Here is a 19,551-nt window from a genome sequence, read left to right on the forward strand (position 1 = left end):
GAGAGATGTTAAGTATTCAAAAAATTTTAAGACAGCTATTTAAGTGCTGTGCTTTACATAATAATCCCACTGAAAAGTAAGATGCAGAAGCCTTTTAGTAGGCAAGACATTAGCAAAGTTCAGCAGTTCCACTGCATCAACATCTTTATAAAGGCAAATGCCTGAAACCTTCAACTGGCTTACTAGATATGTGACATACAGTTCCCTCCATCCTGTACAAAACTTTTTAGAATACCTGCTTATACAAAGCTACACTGAGGAAGTAAGAGTACGTACCACACCAGCCAGCAGCGTAGCAGGCAGAAGACCAAAATACCAGAGCACCACAAGATACCCAATACACCACTATCTGTAGAGTCCATGACAGACACAAGATCAGAAAAATACTAGAATAATAGTTTTCATTTCTATGCTCTGATCCTCTTCAGCTTCTTAGATTAAAGGCATTATGGAAACCTCCTGTAAGATTATTGTACAGTACTCCTAATAACTAATGGATGACTCTCCAGTGTTAACACAGAGACTAAGAAGAACAAAAATGAAACCCAGCGGCGGAAGGGAACAAAACCTGTTGTCATCGTTGGTCAAAGTCGCAGTGATTTAAGATAGGGCTCCTGCACATTGTTTCATGCAGAAAGCAGGTGGCAGTGTAAGCACACCAGTTTGCAGCTTTGCTTCTGCATAAGGTCCACCCAAAACCTGTCACCCGGTAACACCTGCTGTGTCTGTTCAGCATCACACAGGAAGAGCTCTCTAGCAGAAGGGGCAAAATATGGAGTCTTCCAGAGTCAAACAGGTGTCCCACAACACAGTTCTCCAATGCCAGGGTTAGGACCTTAACTCAGCTAGTTGACATACGGCTAAACCACCAGGGGCTGTTCTACCACTGCTTTAGTCTGTGTCACTAAACACTCCAGCTGACTGCTGGCTGACTTTTACATAGGTCAGAGCCATCCTGCTCTGTATTACTAATCTCCCACTATTCAGAAGTTGCTAGACAGGTTATATATGTTCATACCTAGGCCTCTATTTCATACCAGCTTGCCAACAAGAAGCTTCTGCCAGAACTGCTTATACTGCAAAGCAGCTGCCAGACCCAGACAAAGCAAGTTCTGTTCCTCCATTCTTCTCAGGAAGTAATATAAGCATTTGAAACTACTCTATAAAACAGCTTGTGCTAACCTTTGGACGGTCTTCTTTTTTCAAGGCTACTGCTTCCAGTTTTGCTTCATACTCTGCTTGAACTTGGTCTCTCTTCTTCAACACATTCTGTGGGCAAGAGAAAGGACAGTTGTGAGAGGGACCCTCTTGTTCATTCCCTTCCCAGCCTGCAAGAAACTGCAAAGTGATACAGCTCAAGTGCTAGTTTAGTCCAAAGTCAGACTGTCAGACTTACTTTGTCCTGTTTTACAGTCTTTAGGGAGCAGCTTTCAAAAACGAGGAGCACTTGTCTCCAGCAACTGGCAGTGCCAGATATAATTCAACTTATGGACAAACTGGAGGCATGCAAGATAGAAGCTGTCATGTAACCATGAGTATAACCCTAAGTAAATTCAATTCATCCATTGACCTATTATTAGCATGAAAAGGATACAAACAAAAGCACCAAAGCTGTCAAGGACTGTTACAAGGCTTTTAATGTCCTCAAGCAGCAGCCAGGCAACAGTGTGGGCTCAGAGACAGAGAAGCCACCACAGAAGGTATTACATGTCCCTTTTCACTTATAAAGGCTCCTCAAAGTCCTTTACAGCAAGCTGTTTACATTCTCATGTCAGAACAAAAGTAAGCTTTTTTTTTTGGATCAGTTGCAGGGGTTTGGTTATTGGTTTAATTAAAAAAGGAAATTATGAAAAGCACAATTGACATGAAAAGCACTGAACTACCTGGGTGAGTTTCAAAAGCAGTAAACATTTTATTGAGAGTATTCCCAGAATAGAGAACAAAAGATGCTACCTTTATCTTGTACTACATCCACAAGACAAGATCTCCACTAAGGTTACACTACAGTCTTACAATTTAAAAACCACAGAAATTAGCCTCTCTGAGAACGTATTACTAAAAAACATGCAGTTCTGTCTGCAAGAGCAAGCAACTCAATTCTTCAGTCTTCACAAGGAAGCAACTAGTAATTTTTTATAATTTAGTTGATGCAAAGTTATTCTTAAAAATGCTCAGAGGGAAGTCAGCCAACACTCACTGCTGAGGCATCTGTAAATCTGAACTTCTCTTGCAGCCAATTTGACCAGTTTATGCTTTGTCTTCCCTTCTGCTACCCAGAAGAAATTGCCCCACTAAGTCAAAAGGAGGTAACTAGTCATTAACAGCTTCAAAAGCTAGTAAAGCAGGACTACATCATATGCACTGCTGCCTACAGAAACACCTGATTAAAAACAGTAGTTCTCAGAGCTCTTAAGAGTCAGTTGAGCCACAATCTGTTTCCTAATTAAACATGTGCAAACCCTGTATCTACTAATCATCACGTCCCCCCCTCCTCCCTCTTAAACCAAGGGAAAGTCACCAGTGCAGCTGCTTGAGTACAGATAGGAGATGTTGCAATCAATATTCTTACAACCTCAGTCCATGATAAATGGGAATGGCACCCCACCCACAAAGCTGCTATTGGATTAGGCAAAAAAAAAAAAAAAAAAAGGAGCAAGACTGAAAAACTCAATTTCAGCAGCTTAACCCTCCCTTTTGTCCCCAAAGGAATGTAAGCAAGCATGTCATTGGCCATGCTCACTTGGAAAACCACAGTACTCCCATTCCTTTTGCAATCTAAGCAACTATGTAGAATAGCCCTTAAGTGATGGAGGTTACCCAGTGCAACAAAAGTCTGAGAGATTTAACAGGTATTTCTACTTTGTACTGTGTCTTGAACTTCAGTCAGCTGAAACTTCTCAGAACAACAACTGCCTCCAGCAATTACACTCAGCCTCTAGGAGCCCGGATTAGCCCCGTAAACTGGATCTGTGCCAGGAATAGCCAATGATTAACAGGTATTGGCAGACTGGATTCAAAGGGCGCGTATCTTATTTCTCCTTAAGTGCTCAAGTCCACCCACTGTGGACCATTTACAACATGCTTCTGAATACAGCTTTAAGCATCCATTTATAATACATAATACAGGTCAGCTATTAATAAGTATGTATTCATAAATATGTATTATACTAATATAATACTAAATATGTATAGTTGTTTAGACATAAATATACAGTTATAAATATTTTATATATTATTAATATGTAAATATATATAATATAATACTAAATATTTATTATAGCTACAAGAAAAATATTTCCTTCCCTTTCAATTCTCCCATATGTGAAAGGAAGTGTTTCCTCTGGCACCTGTAGACAATCCCTTCCAAGTTCTAGACCAATGCATTAATGCTTTAGCAGTCTCTCTGAAAAGCTCTGTACCAAGTATCACTGGACTTACCACAGCACATGCAACACTTCTGCTACTTAAGGCCTCACTTAGAGGAAAAAAAAATTAAGAATTAAAAAAAAGTTGGAAGAAACCAACACCAAACAGCAAAAACTCACACACCACATCTCGGTTATCTGGGGACAGAACTAAACCGCTAGTCCCTGTACAAGCAAGGCTTGGCTTGTTTTCAGTGAAGCAGGTCCTTCTCCTCTCTTAGATTGCAATCCTATACCATCTGCACACCACATAGCTTCCTGCTATGACTAGACCTCACAAGATGGTCCTTATTTACTGCATGCCTTTAGAGAGACAGTTGGCTATTCATATGGTGCTTGCTTTAAATATGCATTAAAAGTAATGTCCAAGCACACAGCTGGGGACTGCATCATCTGATGCAAGATGTCACCTGGCCATCTCATACATGGCTTGTGTTTTAGACAAGGCCTCTCCTAGGCACTACCAGCATGCATTTTAACTCAAGGCCACAATGCCTGTCTCTCCTCACCTGTGCAAGTCTTTCAAATTAATCCAGAGACAGGGCCTAGCCTGCAGTCAGCCAGTATTTGTTTGAACCAAAAATACCACCTTTTGTGTGGTATTTCTTATGGTTTGCCTCCATAAGCGCAGTTTCTCCAGGCTGGCTCCCTCAGGTACCACAGTGCCCCTGAAGACACTAAAGTGAACATTCACCTCTAAAACAGTGAACATAACCCAGCAGTTCTTTACTCTGAGGGACGTTCACCCAGCTAGAGACTGCTCTACAAATCAAGTTCCCACACCTATACCTGGGGTACAGTGTGCAGAGGAGAAAGCTATCCGGGTTGCACTGAACTCCTAGTACCTAAAAACTTACCTTCCATCAAGTAACCTGTCTAAAAGCTTTGTTCTGAAAACAGAAACAGACTTCAATTTCACAAACAGGCTTCCTAGCAGCTGACGAATAGGACTGCACTACTAGTGACGAGGGCCCTTTCAGCAGAAAGCCTCCTGCACTCCACGAGTGGCCTCCTTTAGAGTTACTTGCTTTGATTTATGAAGTCTGGGAAGATACTTACGTAGCTGTTTGCTGCTGAAATAGCAACAGTCTGGTATTTTCTAGCCTAATAAAACTACACTTTGTATGTGTGCTGGTTTCAGCTGGGATAGAGTTAATTTTTTTTCTTAGTAGCTGGTACAGCGCTTGCTTTGGATTTGGTGTGAGAACAATGTTGATAACACACTGATGGTTTGGTTGTTGCTGGGTGATGTCAATACTAAGTCACTGACTCCTCAGTTTCTCAGGCCCTGCCAGCAAGAGGGCTGGAGGGGCACAGCAAACTGGGAGGGGACACAGCCAGGGCAGGTGACCTGAACCAGCCAAAGGGATATTCCATACCATGGGACATCATCCTTGGTATATGAACTGGGGGTGTTATCTGGGGCTGCAATTGTTGCTCAGGGATTGGCTGGACATCAATCAGTGGGTGGTGAGCAGTTGTACTGTGCATCACTTGCTTTCTTTTCATTCCTCTCCCCTTTGCCTTCCTTTTCATTATAACTGATATTATTACTATTATTGTTCATCTGGTTTTATTTCAATTATTAAATTGTTTTTATCTCAACCCTTGAGTTTTACATTCCTTTCTGATTCTCCTCCCCATGCCTCTGGGTGAGGGGGGAGTGGATAAACCGCTGCATGGTGCTTAGAACTATGACAGTATGACCCGAGAGATTTCAGTTTTGGCAACTGGGAAGGAAGGAAAACAGGAACAGTCTGTCTTGGCTAGCAATAGGTTTTATTCTTGATTTTTAGGGACTAAAACTAATGAGATGTCTAACCTGGACGTCATATTTTTCCATGGACTGAGGTTTGTAAGAATATTGAATGCAACATCTATCTGTACTCAAGCAATAATTATTTGCTTTTAACTGCTACTTTGCAAGCTTGGCTTCTAGATCTAACCAACTCCAAAGCACCAACACAATGAGTATATTCAGTCCATTATCACAGAATAACTGACAGGAAAAGCAACTCATTTAGGGCACTAGAAAGTCAAGTCACTCTAAAAGTTCAGCTGAAGAAACCTTTGCCTTTTAGCTTAAGAGGTACTTCAGGCAGTTAAACACCACTTACCACAGGGAGAGCAGCATTAAAGACTTGCAACTAGAAGACCTGTTGGCTTGCAGACAGCCCCATTCTAAAAGGCTCTTGTCAGATAATGCAAAGTGCAGTCTCCAAGCCAACAGGTAGTTTAGCTGAAAGTCTTTAATGCTGCTCTCCCTGTGGTAAGTGGTGTTTAACTGCCTGAAGTACCTCTTCAGCTGAAGAAACCCTTGCTTTTTAGCTTAAAAAAATTTCCCCTTGCTACATTTGTGAAAATTGCCTCTCAACTCAGAACACAGGGTTTGGACACAGCGTTCTAGAAAGCTGCCACCCAACTCTGCTATCCACAAGCGAGAGAAGCTGCCAACACTATCTTTGCTACAGGGCCAGACACTGACCGAGTAGTAAAGAGCTGAGCCACAACTGATTTTCTAACAATTCAAACAGAAGATTCTAGGCAGTCAAAAAAATGTCTCCTATACAGTACCACCCACAACTCTGATTAAGAAGCACTCTTCAACACTTTGTATACATTACTGATCCCTTAGCTTGACTGAAAAGCAGAACAGATAAATAATGTTACCCATGCAGTACCCCACTACTAAATATAACTAGTTTTGTTTTGGCAATATGCTCCTACTGAATGTATTATTTACTTACCCCTTCTCCCACCATCAACTCTTCTTGCTGTTAGAAATAATGAACTCACTGATACATCATTCCACATAAATACAATACTGCCTTCTGCCACAGGGCTCTCTTTACCTTCATCGACTCCGAGTACAATATATATTCCCTAAGCACAGGCAGGAAGTCTTCTGTCATGTCTTCACTGAGTTCTTCAAGAGCCGTGCAGCAGTTTCCAATACAGGCAGACACCCCTTCCAGTGGCTCCGATAGCTCAACCTCCAGACCTCCCCAGGTTGAATAAACAGGTCCATATTCTCGTAGTTCCACCAAATATTCTGCAAGAGGTACATGGTAAAGTAGGTTAACAGAGTACAAGTAAGGCACAAGGATATGTAAATATTAAACATGAGAAACTATGCACCAAGTTAGTAAACATTAACTTCCCCAAGAGTCAAGATTCTAATGCAACACAAGGCTTAACAGTCAGGTCTCTATGGCTGTACAGGTGACAAGTCCAGGTTGCTTCCTACTAAACTCACCATTCCTACAAGCTTCCAATACAAAGATGCTTCCATCTGTGCAGTAGCCAAAGTCTTTTTTTAAAAAATATATATAAAAGTTAGCTCTACTAAGACAGGTCTGTAAAGGTTTGCTGTGTCCAGGAATTTCAGCTGTACTCCTCCAGATGGGATCTACAGATGCTCCCAGAAGTTTGTCCAAAAATAGCTACTAAGAAAACTGGTATAACAAAAGTAACTTCAAAAAATTTTTTGAGAGTTCAGCTAAGATAAAATACCATGTTAGGCTTTGGGCCCATTTTAAATCTGCAAGAGGCATTAGATTTTGCTCTGCATGTGGCTCATTACAGGCCAGAATCACTGATGCAAGTTGTCTTGGTCATGCTATCAACCACAACAAAATACAGAGCACTCAGACTGAAGTACTGAGACAGAGCACCTTGTGTCCTTACCCAACTGTTCCTTGATAATCCGTTGTGCTATTCTATCAATGGTACCAAGCTTTAGAGAGAATGTATCTAGATACTCCCCAATGGCTGCAAACTCCAGTGGCCGACTTCTTAATTTGTAGCCTCCTGTGACGTATTTGACAGACTCCCCCACCTTCGACAGCAATGCCATTCCTTGCTTTTTGTAGGCATTAAGATCCTAGGAAGTTAAAAAAAGTTTAAAAACATTTCACTTGCATGATGCAAGAATAACACAATGAAGAATACTTTCTAGTCAAGACCACATCATGTGAAGGCCAGAAGTTACCCGTAGCCTTGGACAAAACTTCACTTTGTACAAGGTTCTATAGCTGAGCACAGTTTCAAGAATACCTCTAGATGGAAACAGGCTATCCAGGAGAATGGTAGAAGTACGTAAGTAAGAAAGTGACCCACTTTTGCACATGGCCAGACTTTCCCATGTTCCTGTACTGTCACCAGGGAAGTAGTGATATTAACAGATCTGTTTCCACCAATATTGTTCATGCCATTCATCCACACATACTTTTAAGTCATAGCCCACAATACCAGTATTATGCAAATGCACCAGCTGCCCCTGATGAACTAGTACAAGAGCTACAGACTGCATGCCTATTTGGTCAGCAACCTTCTCACACCAGTTCTGTGGTCAAATGGGAGGCAGAGGAAGAATGTATACAGAAGTGTAGCCTGGGGAGACAGCTTCTTTGCAAGACAGACTGCAGCTCAGGCTGGGTCAGGTGCAGCTGTGTTGCCTGCACAGAAGCTTAAACTTCCTCACCAACACTTTAAACGTTTACATAAGTCAACGTTCATACAACCTATGTTAACAAGGTCGTTTACCTACAATCTTCAGGGGGTTTCACCCTGACAGCACATCAGAAAAAAACTCGGTTTAGTTAGCCAAAATGTCGTCCCCTTCATATTTTACTCCTTCCAGCAGGGGTCACTATGCAACATCTCAAAGCAGGCTCAAGAGCTGTAACTAGGTTATCCTATACAGCCCGAGGAATAGATGTGTTCCAACCAAGCAGACCCGAAGAGGTCCACAATCTAAACATAGTATTACAGACTAGACCAAAAGCTTAAGCATTCTTTAAAAAAACCCAACACAACAGCCATCTTCAAAACACGTACTATGATATCCTTTCCAAGTACTTACAAGTCAAGTGTAGTCCAAGTACTCATACATAAATCTGATTAAAGAGAACCTGACATCTTAGCAGCTACTATAATGTTAATTGTTTGCATTTAGATGCAGTGGTTCCTTGACTCTTGCCTTCTGCCTGTCCTAAGTGCTACCTGCAAGCAGGCATCAGAAAAAGACCCTTTAACTCAAAATTACTCACTGGCTCTTACAAGCATTCTGGTCTATTACTGGTCCAAACAGGGAACTTTGAGAAAGGCTGGTTTCTCTTTTCAGCCAGGAGGCGGTCTCATGACTTTCTGTAGCTACATTCTGAAGTCCTAACGCACTGAACTGACACCTCACTGCTGCAATACAGCAAGTTCCAACTAGAGAGAAATGAAGAACATGTCCATTTTCTCCTCAGCCTCCCTGGATTGCTCTCTATTCTCAAGGCAAGCCCTGCCAGAGCTGAGGATGCTGAGGCCCTTACCATTCATTTTACAGAGGTGGGAGAAGACAAGCAGCTAAGAAAGTCACATCATGCTTGGACAGCTGAAAAGAACAAAGCTATCTGACATTTAACTATCAAAGTACTAAACAAATTCTGCATTTCTGACTTATTTCAGCAGTCAAGTTCAACACAGAGGGGAAATAAAAGGGAACTGGAGATTAAGTCTCACGTTACCAGCAAGCACAGCATGAGCCTGATGAGAGCTCAAATTTACTGTCACATTTGAGTGAGCTAGCATAACGTGACATTGGAAAAACGTGCTTTTACAGCTCTCCTCACATATCAGGTCAAACCCAAGCATGACTGTAGGTCCTCCTAGTCTTATTTAAAATGCAGTTTAAAAGACAGCCAAAGAAAATTGCTGGATGAATCACACAGGAGATGAGCATGAAGCTGCTGACCAAGAATAAATGAGAATTAGATTTTCATGCTTTGTTTTGAAGACAACAAATGTGAGCAGTATAGAAGGTACAGACAAGAAAAAAGTCAAGACATTTGTAAGATTTTGTGCGAGAGATATCCATCTTCCTCCCCCACAGGAAGAGTTTACAGAGTCCACAGTTTTTAATCTGAACCTCTCTGGCATCAGAAGAGTATATTCTGGACACCAGAACACAAAACAAGCAGGTATGGAGAACAATCTGTAAAATCTGCAGACCACCACTCCAAGCAAAGGGAACCCATATGCTTGTCACACACAGGGGGGTCTATCCCACAGAACATTCGGGGTCCCCAATAACTCTGACATTTTAGGGGAAGTTCTGACATGTAGTTTAATTAATGCCTTTTTACCTTCATTTCAAGAGGGGCTGCAAAGGTGCATATGTCTTGTCCCTGTCAAATGTGTCTGGAAATTACTGGCTTACCTTGGCTGTGAGAAACACATTGAAGTGCTCGTTAAAAGAAAGCACCGGGTGATCAGTTATTCTCTTCAAGAATTTGTCTAATGCTTTCCTCCTAGTCTCCACGAACTCTTCAGAAAAGCGATCGACAACACCTTTCACCACAAATTTCTCAGGAAGAGGCTGTCAGAGACAAGCAAAATACACAAGATTCAAAAGACCAAAAACTTGCTTCTGCTACTTGGAAACAAAAAAGCAATCAAACTCCAGTCTTAAACAGGAACTGAAGTGTTGTTTGCTAACAGGAAAAATACACTAGATAGGATGCAGATCCCTGCTCGGAATTACTCTTTAGCTGGTCTGGCTTAATGCTAGCAATTTTACTGAGTGGCTTCAGCTGAGAGCCACACTAGCACAGCCCAGATACACTAAGTACTTCTACCATAGCTTAGGGTGTTTCTCCCTACCACTATTCATGTTCAAGCACCAGCTAGAGGAGGTGACAGCAAAGCTGCACACTATTCACTACAGCAATGCACACGCACACTGATGTTGAAGCAAGGCTGCTCAGTCCAAGAAAACTCAAAATTTTACAATTCTACTTACTCCCACCCCACTTCTAAACAGTTTAGAGCTCTTGAGCAGGGTCTTTCTGTGGAGGGCTGATAGTCTTAGTAATAGCACCACACTGAGCAAAGACAAACAGCAGATTCAACACAGCAAACGGTTGAGTAGTCCACGCTGAAGCCTTCCTGAGGCACTTGCACACTTAGTCATCTATCACAGCTGACTTCCTGAGCATGCTTGTGTAAGCAACAAAGCTCTGCCAACATATCTACTCTTTAGTCTTATTCCTATTTTGACTCTACCAGTCTATTTCTTGAGTTCAGTTTAACATGTAACCCTGTCTGCCTCCAGACTTGCTACTTCTGCAGTTCTTCCTGCTACACTTAAGTCTACAGACCTCAAAGTACAGCTTCAGATGGAAGCTAACTACTTAAGCCTCAGCATGTTTAGTCTTGGCTCTGCCACTAGATCAGCTTTTGTTCTCTCCAGACAACATGGACTCCAAAATGAGTATCAGTTTTGAAATTGTGCTTTGCTTTTTATTCTTGCGAAATGGTCCACCCAGACAGATAATCTGCTCACTCTCAAGCTAGCAGTGACAGCCATTTTCACCCCATTCAGGAATCGAGCTCTCCTATGCAAAGATTATGTCACCTGAAAACTGTGACAAAAGTAATTGTAATTAGTAATAAAAAGTAATTAGCATTCAGATCAGTCATTCTGGTTAAACTAGTATAACATACACTCTAGACTTCAGAGGAATGACATTTAGTGCAGTAGTCTTCAGAGAGGAAGAAACTCTTCCCTTGCTTTGTAAACTTTAGCTGCGACTCTATACTTTAGGAAGTCACTACCTCAGCACCACATGCAGAGGGAAAAGGACAAGACGGCAAAATAGTTAAGAGCACCCTAGTTCAGCCACACAGATGCAAACTGGCACTCAGTAATCAAGTTTAAGCATTTGAGACCCACAGAAGGATGCACTTCTATTACAGATATTTCTGCCATTTAACCTGGGTTTAGCTATCGCAGTATAGTCATTCACATTTTAGGTAGGCCTTTGGAGGTCCATCCCGAGTAGTGATTAGCTAGCAACTGATACCCTGCTCTAACAGCGAGTTATTTATCTACCTTAGAGTCCTCCAGCTTAGTAGTCTACTTCTCCCTGCTGTGATACACGAGCAGAACTCACAGCAGTCAGAAATGGCTTCAAGTATCCAAACATCACTATCCAAAGACAAGATCCTTGACCATGTTAACATTACCTTTGTCATCTAGAGACAGATGTGAACGCGTTTTTACTGTTTGAAAGAACAGATTAGTTTAATCAGATTATTTTAAAAAATAAAGACATGAAAAGGAATTCAGCTTAGTCTGGGCTCCTAAGTGTAGGCCATCGTGACTCACTGCACTAAGACAACACATCATCTGTTACAGTAAGATTTTAGGCAGAGTCACTATACCAAGATGAGGAAGACAACCCCCTTTCTGTATTTTGTTAGACTGAAGGCCTCCAGGGATTGCAGTATCTCCAGTTACAAATACAGATACCCTCCAATTGGCTTGAAACATCCTCTCAGAATACACCTGAGTCACAGTGCACCTAGAACTGCCTTTTGCTTCTATTCCCCACCTACTTCTAGGCAATAAATACATAAAGCTTTCTGCAATCTCCTTGCCATACCACTGCATGGAGATTAATAGGAGATTCTGTAACTGCTAACTTGCGCATAGACAGACAGAAGACAGCAGCACATCCTTACGCTTCCTGGTTTTCTAGAAGAGAGGCACTTAAGAGATTATCTTGTTCTTCAGCTGATTTCATGTCTGGTATTAGAGCCACTTATGCCAAATTTGCCATTCTGTGTGCAACAAATTCCAGGTCACAGCAAAAGCAGCTTGATTCCCTGGCTGTGACTCACCTTCTGCTACTAGACCATTATTTATTCCCTTGCAGCCTTCTGGCAGGACTGGCAGCCTGTTAGCACACTCAAGAATCTGTAGGAGTTTAACTTTGATAGTTCCAGCTGTTCAGAGAATAGGGAAGAAGAAAAAGAGGTCTGGGCAGCTAACACATGTCTCCACCTTACCCAAGCAAGCTCACCCTCACTTTTTTCCCTAGCCCTCAGTAAACATCTGCTGCCAGTTAGCAGCGTCACATGATTTTGTGAAGTACTTCTTATCTTTGAGAGACTGAGCCATTATTCCACTTAGACACAAGTCCCAGAGTAATTAAGGACTTAAACAGCTCTCTACCCTGGCACAGCCTAACTGAATACTTCTCACATAGTCTAGCCCTTGCTAAAGAAGGCAAAACAGAGAAACTTCCCCACCAACACAGGCAGGCAAGCTAAGGTACACTAGCGGTGTTGCTGTCTCCCAACAATTCAACTCCTAGAGGCCTTTTTGTATTTCTTTGTTTGAAAAAGCTGATTGTGGTAATCTCACAGGCTTCCTACCCTTTCACATCTTGTACAACATAAAAAGCAGACTGCTGAAGATCAGTATCAACTCTTCATATCACTTAAGGTAGTCTCATTGCCAGCCTCAGCAACAAGGGGTGCAGCAGTTTAGCTACTCTCATGGAGATTTGTAAGTCTGCTATTAAATGTTAGCACAAATAGCTTTAAAATACTCTTTGAAACCAGCTCAAAAGGTCATCTTGAAACCTGTCTGAAACTGGGACTTAAAGTACCTGTGTGGCTTTTCATAAGCCTTAGATACTTGAAAATCTAGATGTAATAACTGAGCAAACAGATTAAGCGTGTTCCATTTATGTCACAACAAATGTAGTCACTGTGCATAATGCCCTACAGGAGGCTGTCAAAGCTCACCTCTCACGTGTGCGACCCAAGAAAAGTCTAAGCTTCATAATGAGTCAAGAATGGGAAGCTCTTCCCACTCCACTAGAAAAGAATGAGTATTGTATTTAAATCTAGACAGACAATCACCAAAATATCACCCCTGGAAGACATATACAGGACTCTAATAGCAGATTCTTGCTTACTACCTACAGGAATGAGATGTGTTGGCTGAGATTCTTCCAGCTTGTTTCTCAACCAGTCAAAGTCTTGGTACCGCCGGCGGACAGAATACTCTGGCAAATCAAACTCTGCTCGCGTGGTCTGGAAAAGAAGAACAGGATATACTTAGCATGCACCAAAACTTCTCACTTCAGAACTTAGCAGCAAATGCAGTACAGCAGTCACTGGCAAGGGCAAGGCCAGAGAAGCCTCGCACAGGGAATCCATCCCCAAAATGGTGTTTGCAGTCAGCATAAGAGAAAGATCCTCTGGCCTTTCAAGCAGTGGGAAACCCAGCAGTAAGAAAATGATCACTTGGAGCTGACGTGTTCTTAAGATCTATTTGTACTTCATTACATGTTCTGCTCAGATAAAGTTTATGGGAGAGGCCTGTGGAGAAGAGAGTACTACGCACCAAGTGTTTCTCGACAGTTAAAAGTCTGCAGGGAAGACTGTATGAAATCTTCATTCCAAAGACAAGACTATTTTAGCTATTAAGAACTAAAAGCGAAGATATTTAATGACTTGTTTATTCCCATTAACCCTGGGTGAAAAAAAAATGTTTCACCACTGCCCAGTATTCTAGAAGCAACACACTTACTACACTCCTTCAAGGATAAAAGATTAGAACATAAGACATTGCCGAGTTTGCCAAAGGACTGTTTTTGTTGATTTCTGAGAGGAAGAAACAAGTTTGTAAGTTTATGCATGCCTGATTAGAGATATCAGTATTGTTAGATATTCATAGTTTTCATTCTTTAGGGCAAGGAGTTGAACTTGCCACTGCAAGCTTGAGACAGAAGGTAAGTATGCAGAGAAACCGCTGACAAACATTTTATCCAGTTGTCAAACAGTCCATAGCCTGTAAAGCTGACTGCATGGGTCTGTTTGCACAGCACATACTGCAACTGCCTAAAAGTACTACTGAAACTGTGTACCAGCTAGGAGTCTCTGCCAAAGATCCTGGAATTGTGATAGCCATAGCCCTGATAGGAAGGTAGATGGCCCTCATTGTGTACTTTTCTTTGGGACATAGAGAAGTCTAAGGAGCTATATTTAGTTACTTGCAGCATCAAGACCATCTTGCAATGAAGCTGATGCTACAGCACCAGCACACTACCTGTCTACACCTAGACATCAAAACCACTGCATTCTGGGGAACACACCAGCTCTCCTAGCTTTGAACTGACACAGAGTCCAGTGCTAGGTTGCCTTGCTGCTCCTAGCCACCACAACTGCCTGCTAAATTCTAGCAGACATTACGTATTTACTTCCAGACCGAGAGCAATGGCCACATATTTGGAGAGAGACAAGTAGCAGCCTTCAAATGCCATCCACCTCTCCACTTGCTCTCTGAATGGCTCCAGCTCTTCAGTTACTGCATGTTACTCCCACCGATCCCCAGTGAGGATCCTGTACAAGTTCTATGCCAGAAATCTCTTTCTAGGGGAAGCCAGCAGCCCTAAGACACTAACGGAACAGTGGCTCTAGTATACTATGAACAGCATGATAATGTGATATTACCTATGAAATTTTGGTTTCTAGAAAAGGAATACATGCAAAAAGAAGAAATCAAGCTCACCTCCCCGCTTCGACCCACTAGCTGTGGTAAGAGAGACACATGTTAGTCCATGAACTAACATAATGAATGCCCACCAACAGAGCAGTTGTGTTTGTAGACGAGGGACCACCAAGACCTAGACAACCACTGCAGATTCATGCTTTATTCAGCTACACCCCAGAGTTAAAACCAGCTTATTAAACATGTTTGAGTGCCACACTATAAATGAAAATTCTGAAAATTTGTACGAACCATTTTCACTTGTTTTGAGTCAGAGACTGAACAGTGTTACATTAGAACAAGGTAATTCACACACGTGTAGATAAGCCTTCACCAGCCAGTGACACTAACTGCTTTGTTCTGCTAATAGGCTAACTATAGCTCAGCCTTGCAGGAGACAACCTGAAATTAAAAAAAAAGTGATGATTTAGTAGTAGGGAGAGCTTTTGTGAACTGGCTGTCACTGGGCAAAGGCCTCTTAAAAGAGATCAGACCGTGAGTGAATGAGGGCATTCAGGATGTATACACACTACAGTGTCTTACCCTGTAGCAGGAGGATGAAAGCAGTTTCCTATCTATTAGCAATGACAGCCTTATTAACCAGTATTCTGCTAACAGTTAAACTGTATAGGTACTATTTAGTCTAGAAATAAGAAAGCAGGGTAAGTCCCAGTGCACAAACGTTAGAAGATTTGCAAAGGTTTTGTTCCTTAAGAGGGAGCAGAAAACACATCACAGTCATCAGCATTTCAGTGTTTGCTGTACAGCCTTCAATCTAGACAGCAAAGAAACTTTTCAAAGGCAATGTAGACAGAGCATAAGGGCCCTTCAAAGTTTTAATGACCCCTCACTAATGCTGAAAGAATTTGGATCTCAGATCAAGCTGTTCATTAGCTTAGCACAAGTTATTTTTTCCAGACTGCACACAAAGGGAAGGGATCTCGCCACTGTCCAAGGATGGCAAGTGACATGTATCTGTTTTTGACACAGCTACGTTCCTCCTACTTTCTTAGGAGGATCCACAAGTCTCATCTTACAAGGACATGTGTCTCTCCCAAAAGAAGCTGAGAAATTTAAGTGGCAGATCTCAACCTCCCAAAATTAACAGGCAAGACAATTCCAAGGATTTACTGAATACTCCAGCACAGTTCCAGCAAGTCAGCACTGCAGTGTTCTGGGCTGTTTTACTTGCTGGAAAACAGGCAGGACCACAGACACTTCTACGTCTACTGCTGGAGTAGTTTTGGCTTGATGCAATATTAAGGCAATCACCAAGCCTTGGTCTTGTCTAAGGCTCTTGTGTCTTTCTTGAAAGGAGTCAGCAGCCAGGCTAAAGCTAACCTGTGATGGCCATGTGAAAGTATTTTTGTGCCCTAGTTCTAGTCTCTTACTATACCTGATTGTAGATTCCCCTCCATGTAACTATTTCAGTTTGGGGCGAAGTCTTCAACTAGAGTAACAGGAGAATGGCAGATGGGGGGGGGGGCAGGGAGGGTGTAAGGTTGGCATTCTTAGCAGCTCAGTTTCACTTGCCTCAAACAGTACAGACTGTTCAAAAAACAGATCATAGCACTTACACCTGCTCCTCTCTAGGGATCAAACTGTTTTCACATGCTCAGGTAATCCATGCATGCACTGGAAGCAGGGGAAAGAAAACAAGACCTCCACTTCAGTATTGACTGGTTTGAAATCCTCTCCCTTCAAGACTGCAGAGCAATTGCATGACTTTGAGGAATGGCACACAGCTGCTCAGACCTCCACAGGAAAAGCACAGAAGGCTCCACTATCCCAGAAGGTACAACAAAAGCAAAGTTAGAAGTATAGTTACTTATCTTTCCCCCCAGACAGATGAGTACATAAGCTTTATTTTCCCCCTCCCTCAGAAAGATCTGCTCAATAAAATCCCTTCAGTCTATATAAAGAGCATAAATTTTATCAAGGACATCTGAGACACCTCAACATCACAGACAAGACCAATTAAGTTCCAGAACAAGTTTCACCCACCTTTCTGGTTTCACTAGCCTCCCATATAAGAAAACTGCTGTTAGCAAGAAATAAAACAGGATATGAAAGAGTCAAAAGAGGCCTGAATCACTGTCCCCATTATTTTGGGGATTCCCATTATATTCTTTAAGTGTGTTCATTCAGAACACATGCTGGGGAACGCTTCCTGACTCTTACTAGGAAGCTGTGAAAGCAGGCACACCAGCAGGGCCAAGTAAACTAAGCTTTCTTCTCAGCTTCCCTGCAAGCTATTGTTCTGGACCAAATGTTTTGGACCCTTTCTCAGCTGCCACCATCACCTGCTGACAAAGATATCAGTAGATGATAAGTCTAGGGTATACTGCAAGGCTCTTTTTTGCTGTTACAATGAAGGACCTTTCTAAAGGAAAAAGGAAAAAAACCACACAACAAAAATACTGCGGTCAGGTTACACTCCTCTCTACAGTGGTGTCCAGTCACAGCCACAAGGGCACATTACAGCACTAGCAATTACATTCTCCCTCTTCCTAGTGATGCAGCAAAGAAGTATTCTGCACAACTCATTCTAGGACCTATGTTTACCCAAACCTCCAAGGTTCCCAAAGTATTCTTCAGTGGATAAAGAAAAAAAAAGCAGCCACCCCTGCCTCCTCATCCAGACAAACCACAGAGACCCTTTCAGCCCTTCACAGGTCTCAAACCTCACTCACGCAAGGCTGCAAGAGAGCTGGTGGGAAGGCATGGCCTTACACTGCTGATAGGAACAAGGTCTGCTATAGAACCTTGACCTACAACCTGGAGGTGCAGACATCAACACTCATTCTCATCACTGTCTAGGGATTACTCCTCCTTTTCCCCCATGTTTAATTACTGCTTTCGGCTACAGTGTCTGATTGGGCAATTAGCTTGGCATCAAAGAGGCCTCATTTGTATGGCAAGATGAGCCAGACCATTAATCCTGTTAGTCTTTTTTTAAAAAATAGTAGGTAGTGCTAGAGGTACAGACCCTAGAGGTTAGCCAGAAGTTTACAAGAATCACAAATCAAAGTAGACAAGACTTTCATGGTGACTGATCATAACAAATTACACATTGTTTCACAATGGTACTGTAACACTGTGCTACAGCGGATTTATGTGCTACAGTGAGATCCCAAATAAAACAAGTATTAACAGACAGGTAGGTAGATGCACAAAATAAGAAGTACAGGATAAGGGGTTTTTATTTAAAAAAGACACTGTTGGGTACTACATCTCATCCAATTACAGTAAATACATTACACATGTTCTTGAGATCTGCTTTAAGAAGGGAGGGAACCCCTGTATGAGCACAGGTTTCCAACCAGAGAAATGTTATTAGGGTACCACTGCACAGGTCTTAAGAGAGAAAAAACTTTAGCCAAATTTAACTATTTGCCTGGGCGAAGTTGTGCCTCCTTTTCTGCTTCTTATTCCTTGTGATCACGCAACAGCTGAAGGTTAGGCTGCTCCAGGTAGAAAAGCTTCCTACAATACCCCTCAGCATTCTCTTGTAGTAAAGATACAGCTTTTTTTTGCGAGATTTAGACACTTAGAGCAACAAAAGAATGACAGGCCCACAGTAAGTGTGGAGTTAAGAGGTAACTACTATTTCAGAGAAACCATATTTTCTCCCATGCAGCCTGAAAGTGGAATTTTGGAGTAGACCTTTTGAAAAAAGTTACCTGTGGCTGTAAAGGCATCCTTATTTTAATGGAAAATACTCTCTCCAGTATATAGTGCCATCTAGGTAGGCCAGAGGAATGTTAATCTTTTCGGACAAGTGGATGAAGTATACTCCTAGTGAACACTTTTTGCCTTAGGTAACTACAAGTGTCCAAAACAGATACCAACCTCTAGGAGCTGATGTTCATGAGAATGAGCTATTTAACAGAAAGCAATGTTCCAGCTGGGAGTACAGTGGACTTTTCAGATCACTTTTTTTATTAGTGTAATTAGATTGCATTAATGATTGAACTACAACACATGCTGAAAAAATCTCTAGCATATTTCTTTTGGTAGGCAGTAGCATTCTTAGGCTACTTAAGTTTTAGAGCAGCTATACAGCCTTCTGTACCAACTTCATGGAGGCTGGTTTACAGTTGAGGATCAAGATTATGGTTTAGTTAAGTGGCTGATAAAGGAAATGTGGTAAACAAAGCAACAAGCTTAAAGCATTTCATAAGAGATAGACAAAGCATGACATAACAGTGAATCAGCAAGGCACATTCCCCTTCAGGGGAGGTAACTCAAACCAAATGGGTGTCACATTACTTTGTATGAACAAATTTTCAAGTTAATGAAGGAAACTGGCCTTGCAAGTTTACAAACAGTTCTGTTTAAAAGTCAGAGAAAAAAGTATCTAAGCTGACACATTTAAAGTTTTGTCTAGTTTCACAAATTGAAGCAGAAACATTTCTGCTAAAAGGAGTCACACCTTCAACACATTCACAAGGTACTGAAAGACACTAAGTTCTTGTCCTTAAGAAATACAACGCAAGGCACAGACATCCAGAACATGCCCTAAAACACGCTTCCCAAAGAAAAAAAAAGTAGAAGGAAAGGAGAATGTCACTTTGTACCTTTGTCGTAACCCTGTATGTGATGTATGTCTCCATTGTGCACACATGTTTTTTGGGGTCATCAACTGTAACAAAGAGGTCTCTAGTTTCCCCATCCAAGTCATCATCCAGCTGCAGCCTGTTGAGGAGAGATGAGGAGGAGGCTGGACTAGAAGTGTCCACAGGTGTGCCATTGGGTAGACTGAGATCCTGTATTGGAGAGGAAAAAAGA

General features: G+C 41.9%; 1 protein-coding gene across 1 annotated transcript in view; it reads right to left on the bottom strand.

The window, feature by feature from the left end:
• Positions 1-19,551, bottom strand: part of SNX30 (sorting nexin family member 30) — a 50,174-nt gene that overhangs the window by 10,818 nt on the left and 19,805 nt on the right. Inside the window, exons 2-7 of the mRNA XM_037373585.1 lie at positions 19,341-19,529; positions 13,191-13,301; positions 9,634-9,792; positions 7,113-7,308; positions 6,278-6,477; positions 1,183-1,269 (exon numbers count right to left, since the gene is read on the bottom strand). Coding sequence (XP_037229482.1) covers positions 1,183-1,269; positions 6,278-6,477; positions 7,113-7,308; positions 9,634-9,792; positions 13,191-13,301; positions 19,341-19,529 — 942 coding nt within the window. The remainder of the gene's footprint in view (positions 1-1,182; positions 1,270-6,277; positions 6,478-7,112; positions 7,309-9,633; positions 9,793-13,190; positions 13,302-19,340; positions 19,530-19,551) is intronic.

This window comes from Falco rusticolus, chromosome Z, assembly GCF_015220075.1.
Source record: "Falco rusticolus isolate bFalRus1 chromosome Z, bFalRus1.pri, whole genome shotgun sequence".
Lineage (NCBI taxonomy): Eukaryota > Metazoa > Chordata > Aves > Falconiformes > Falconidae > Falco > Falco rusticolus.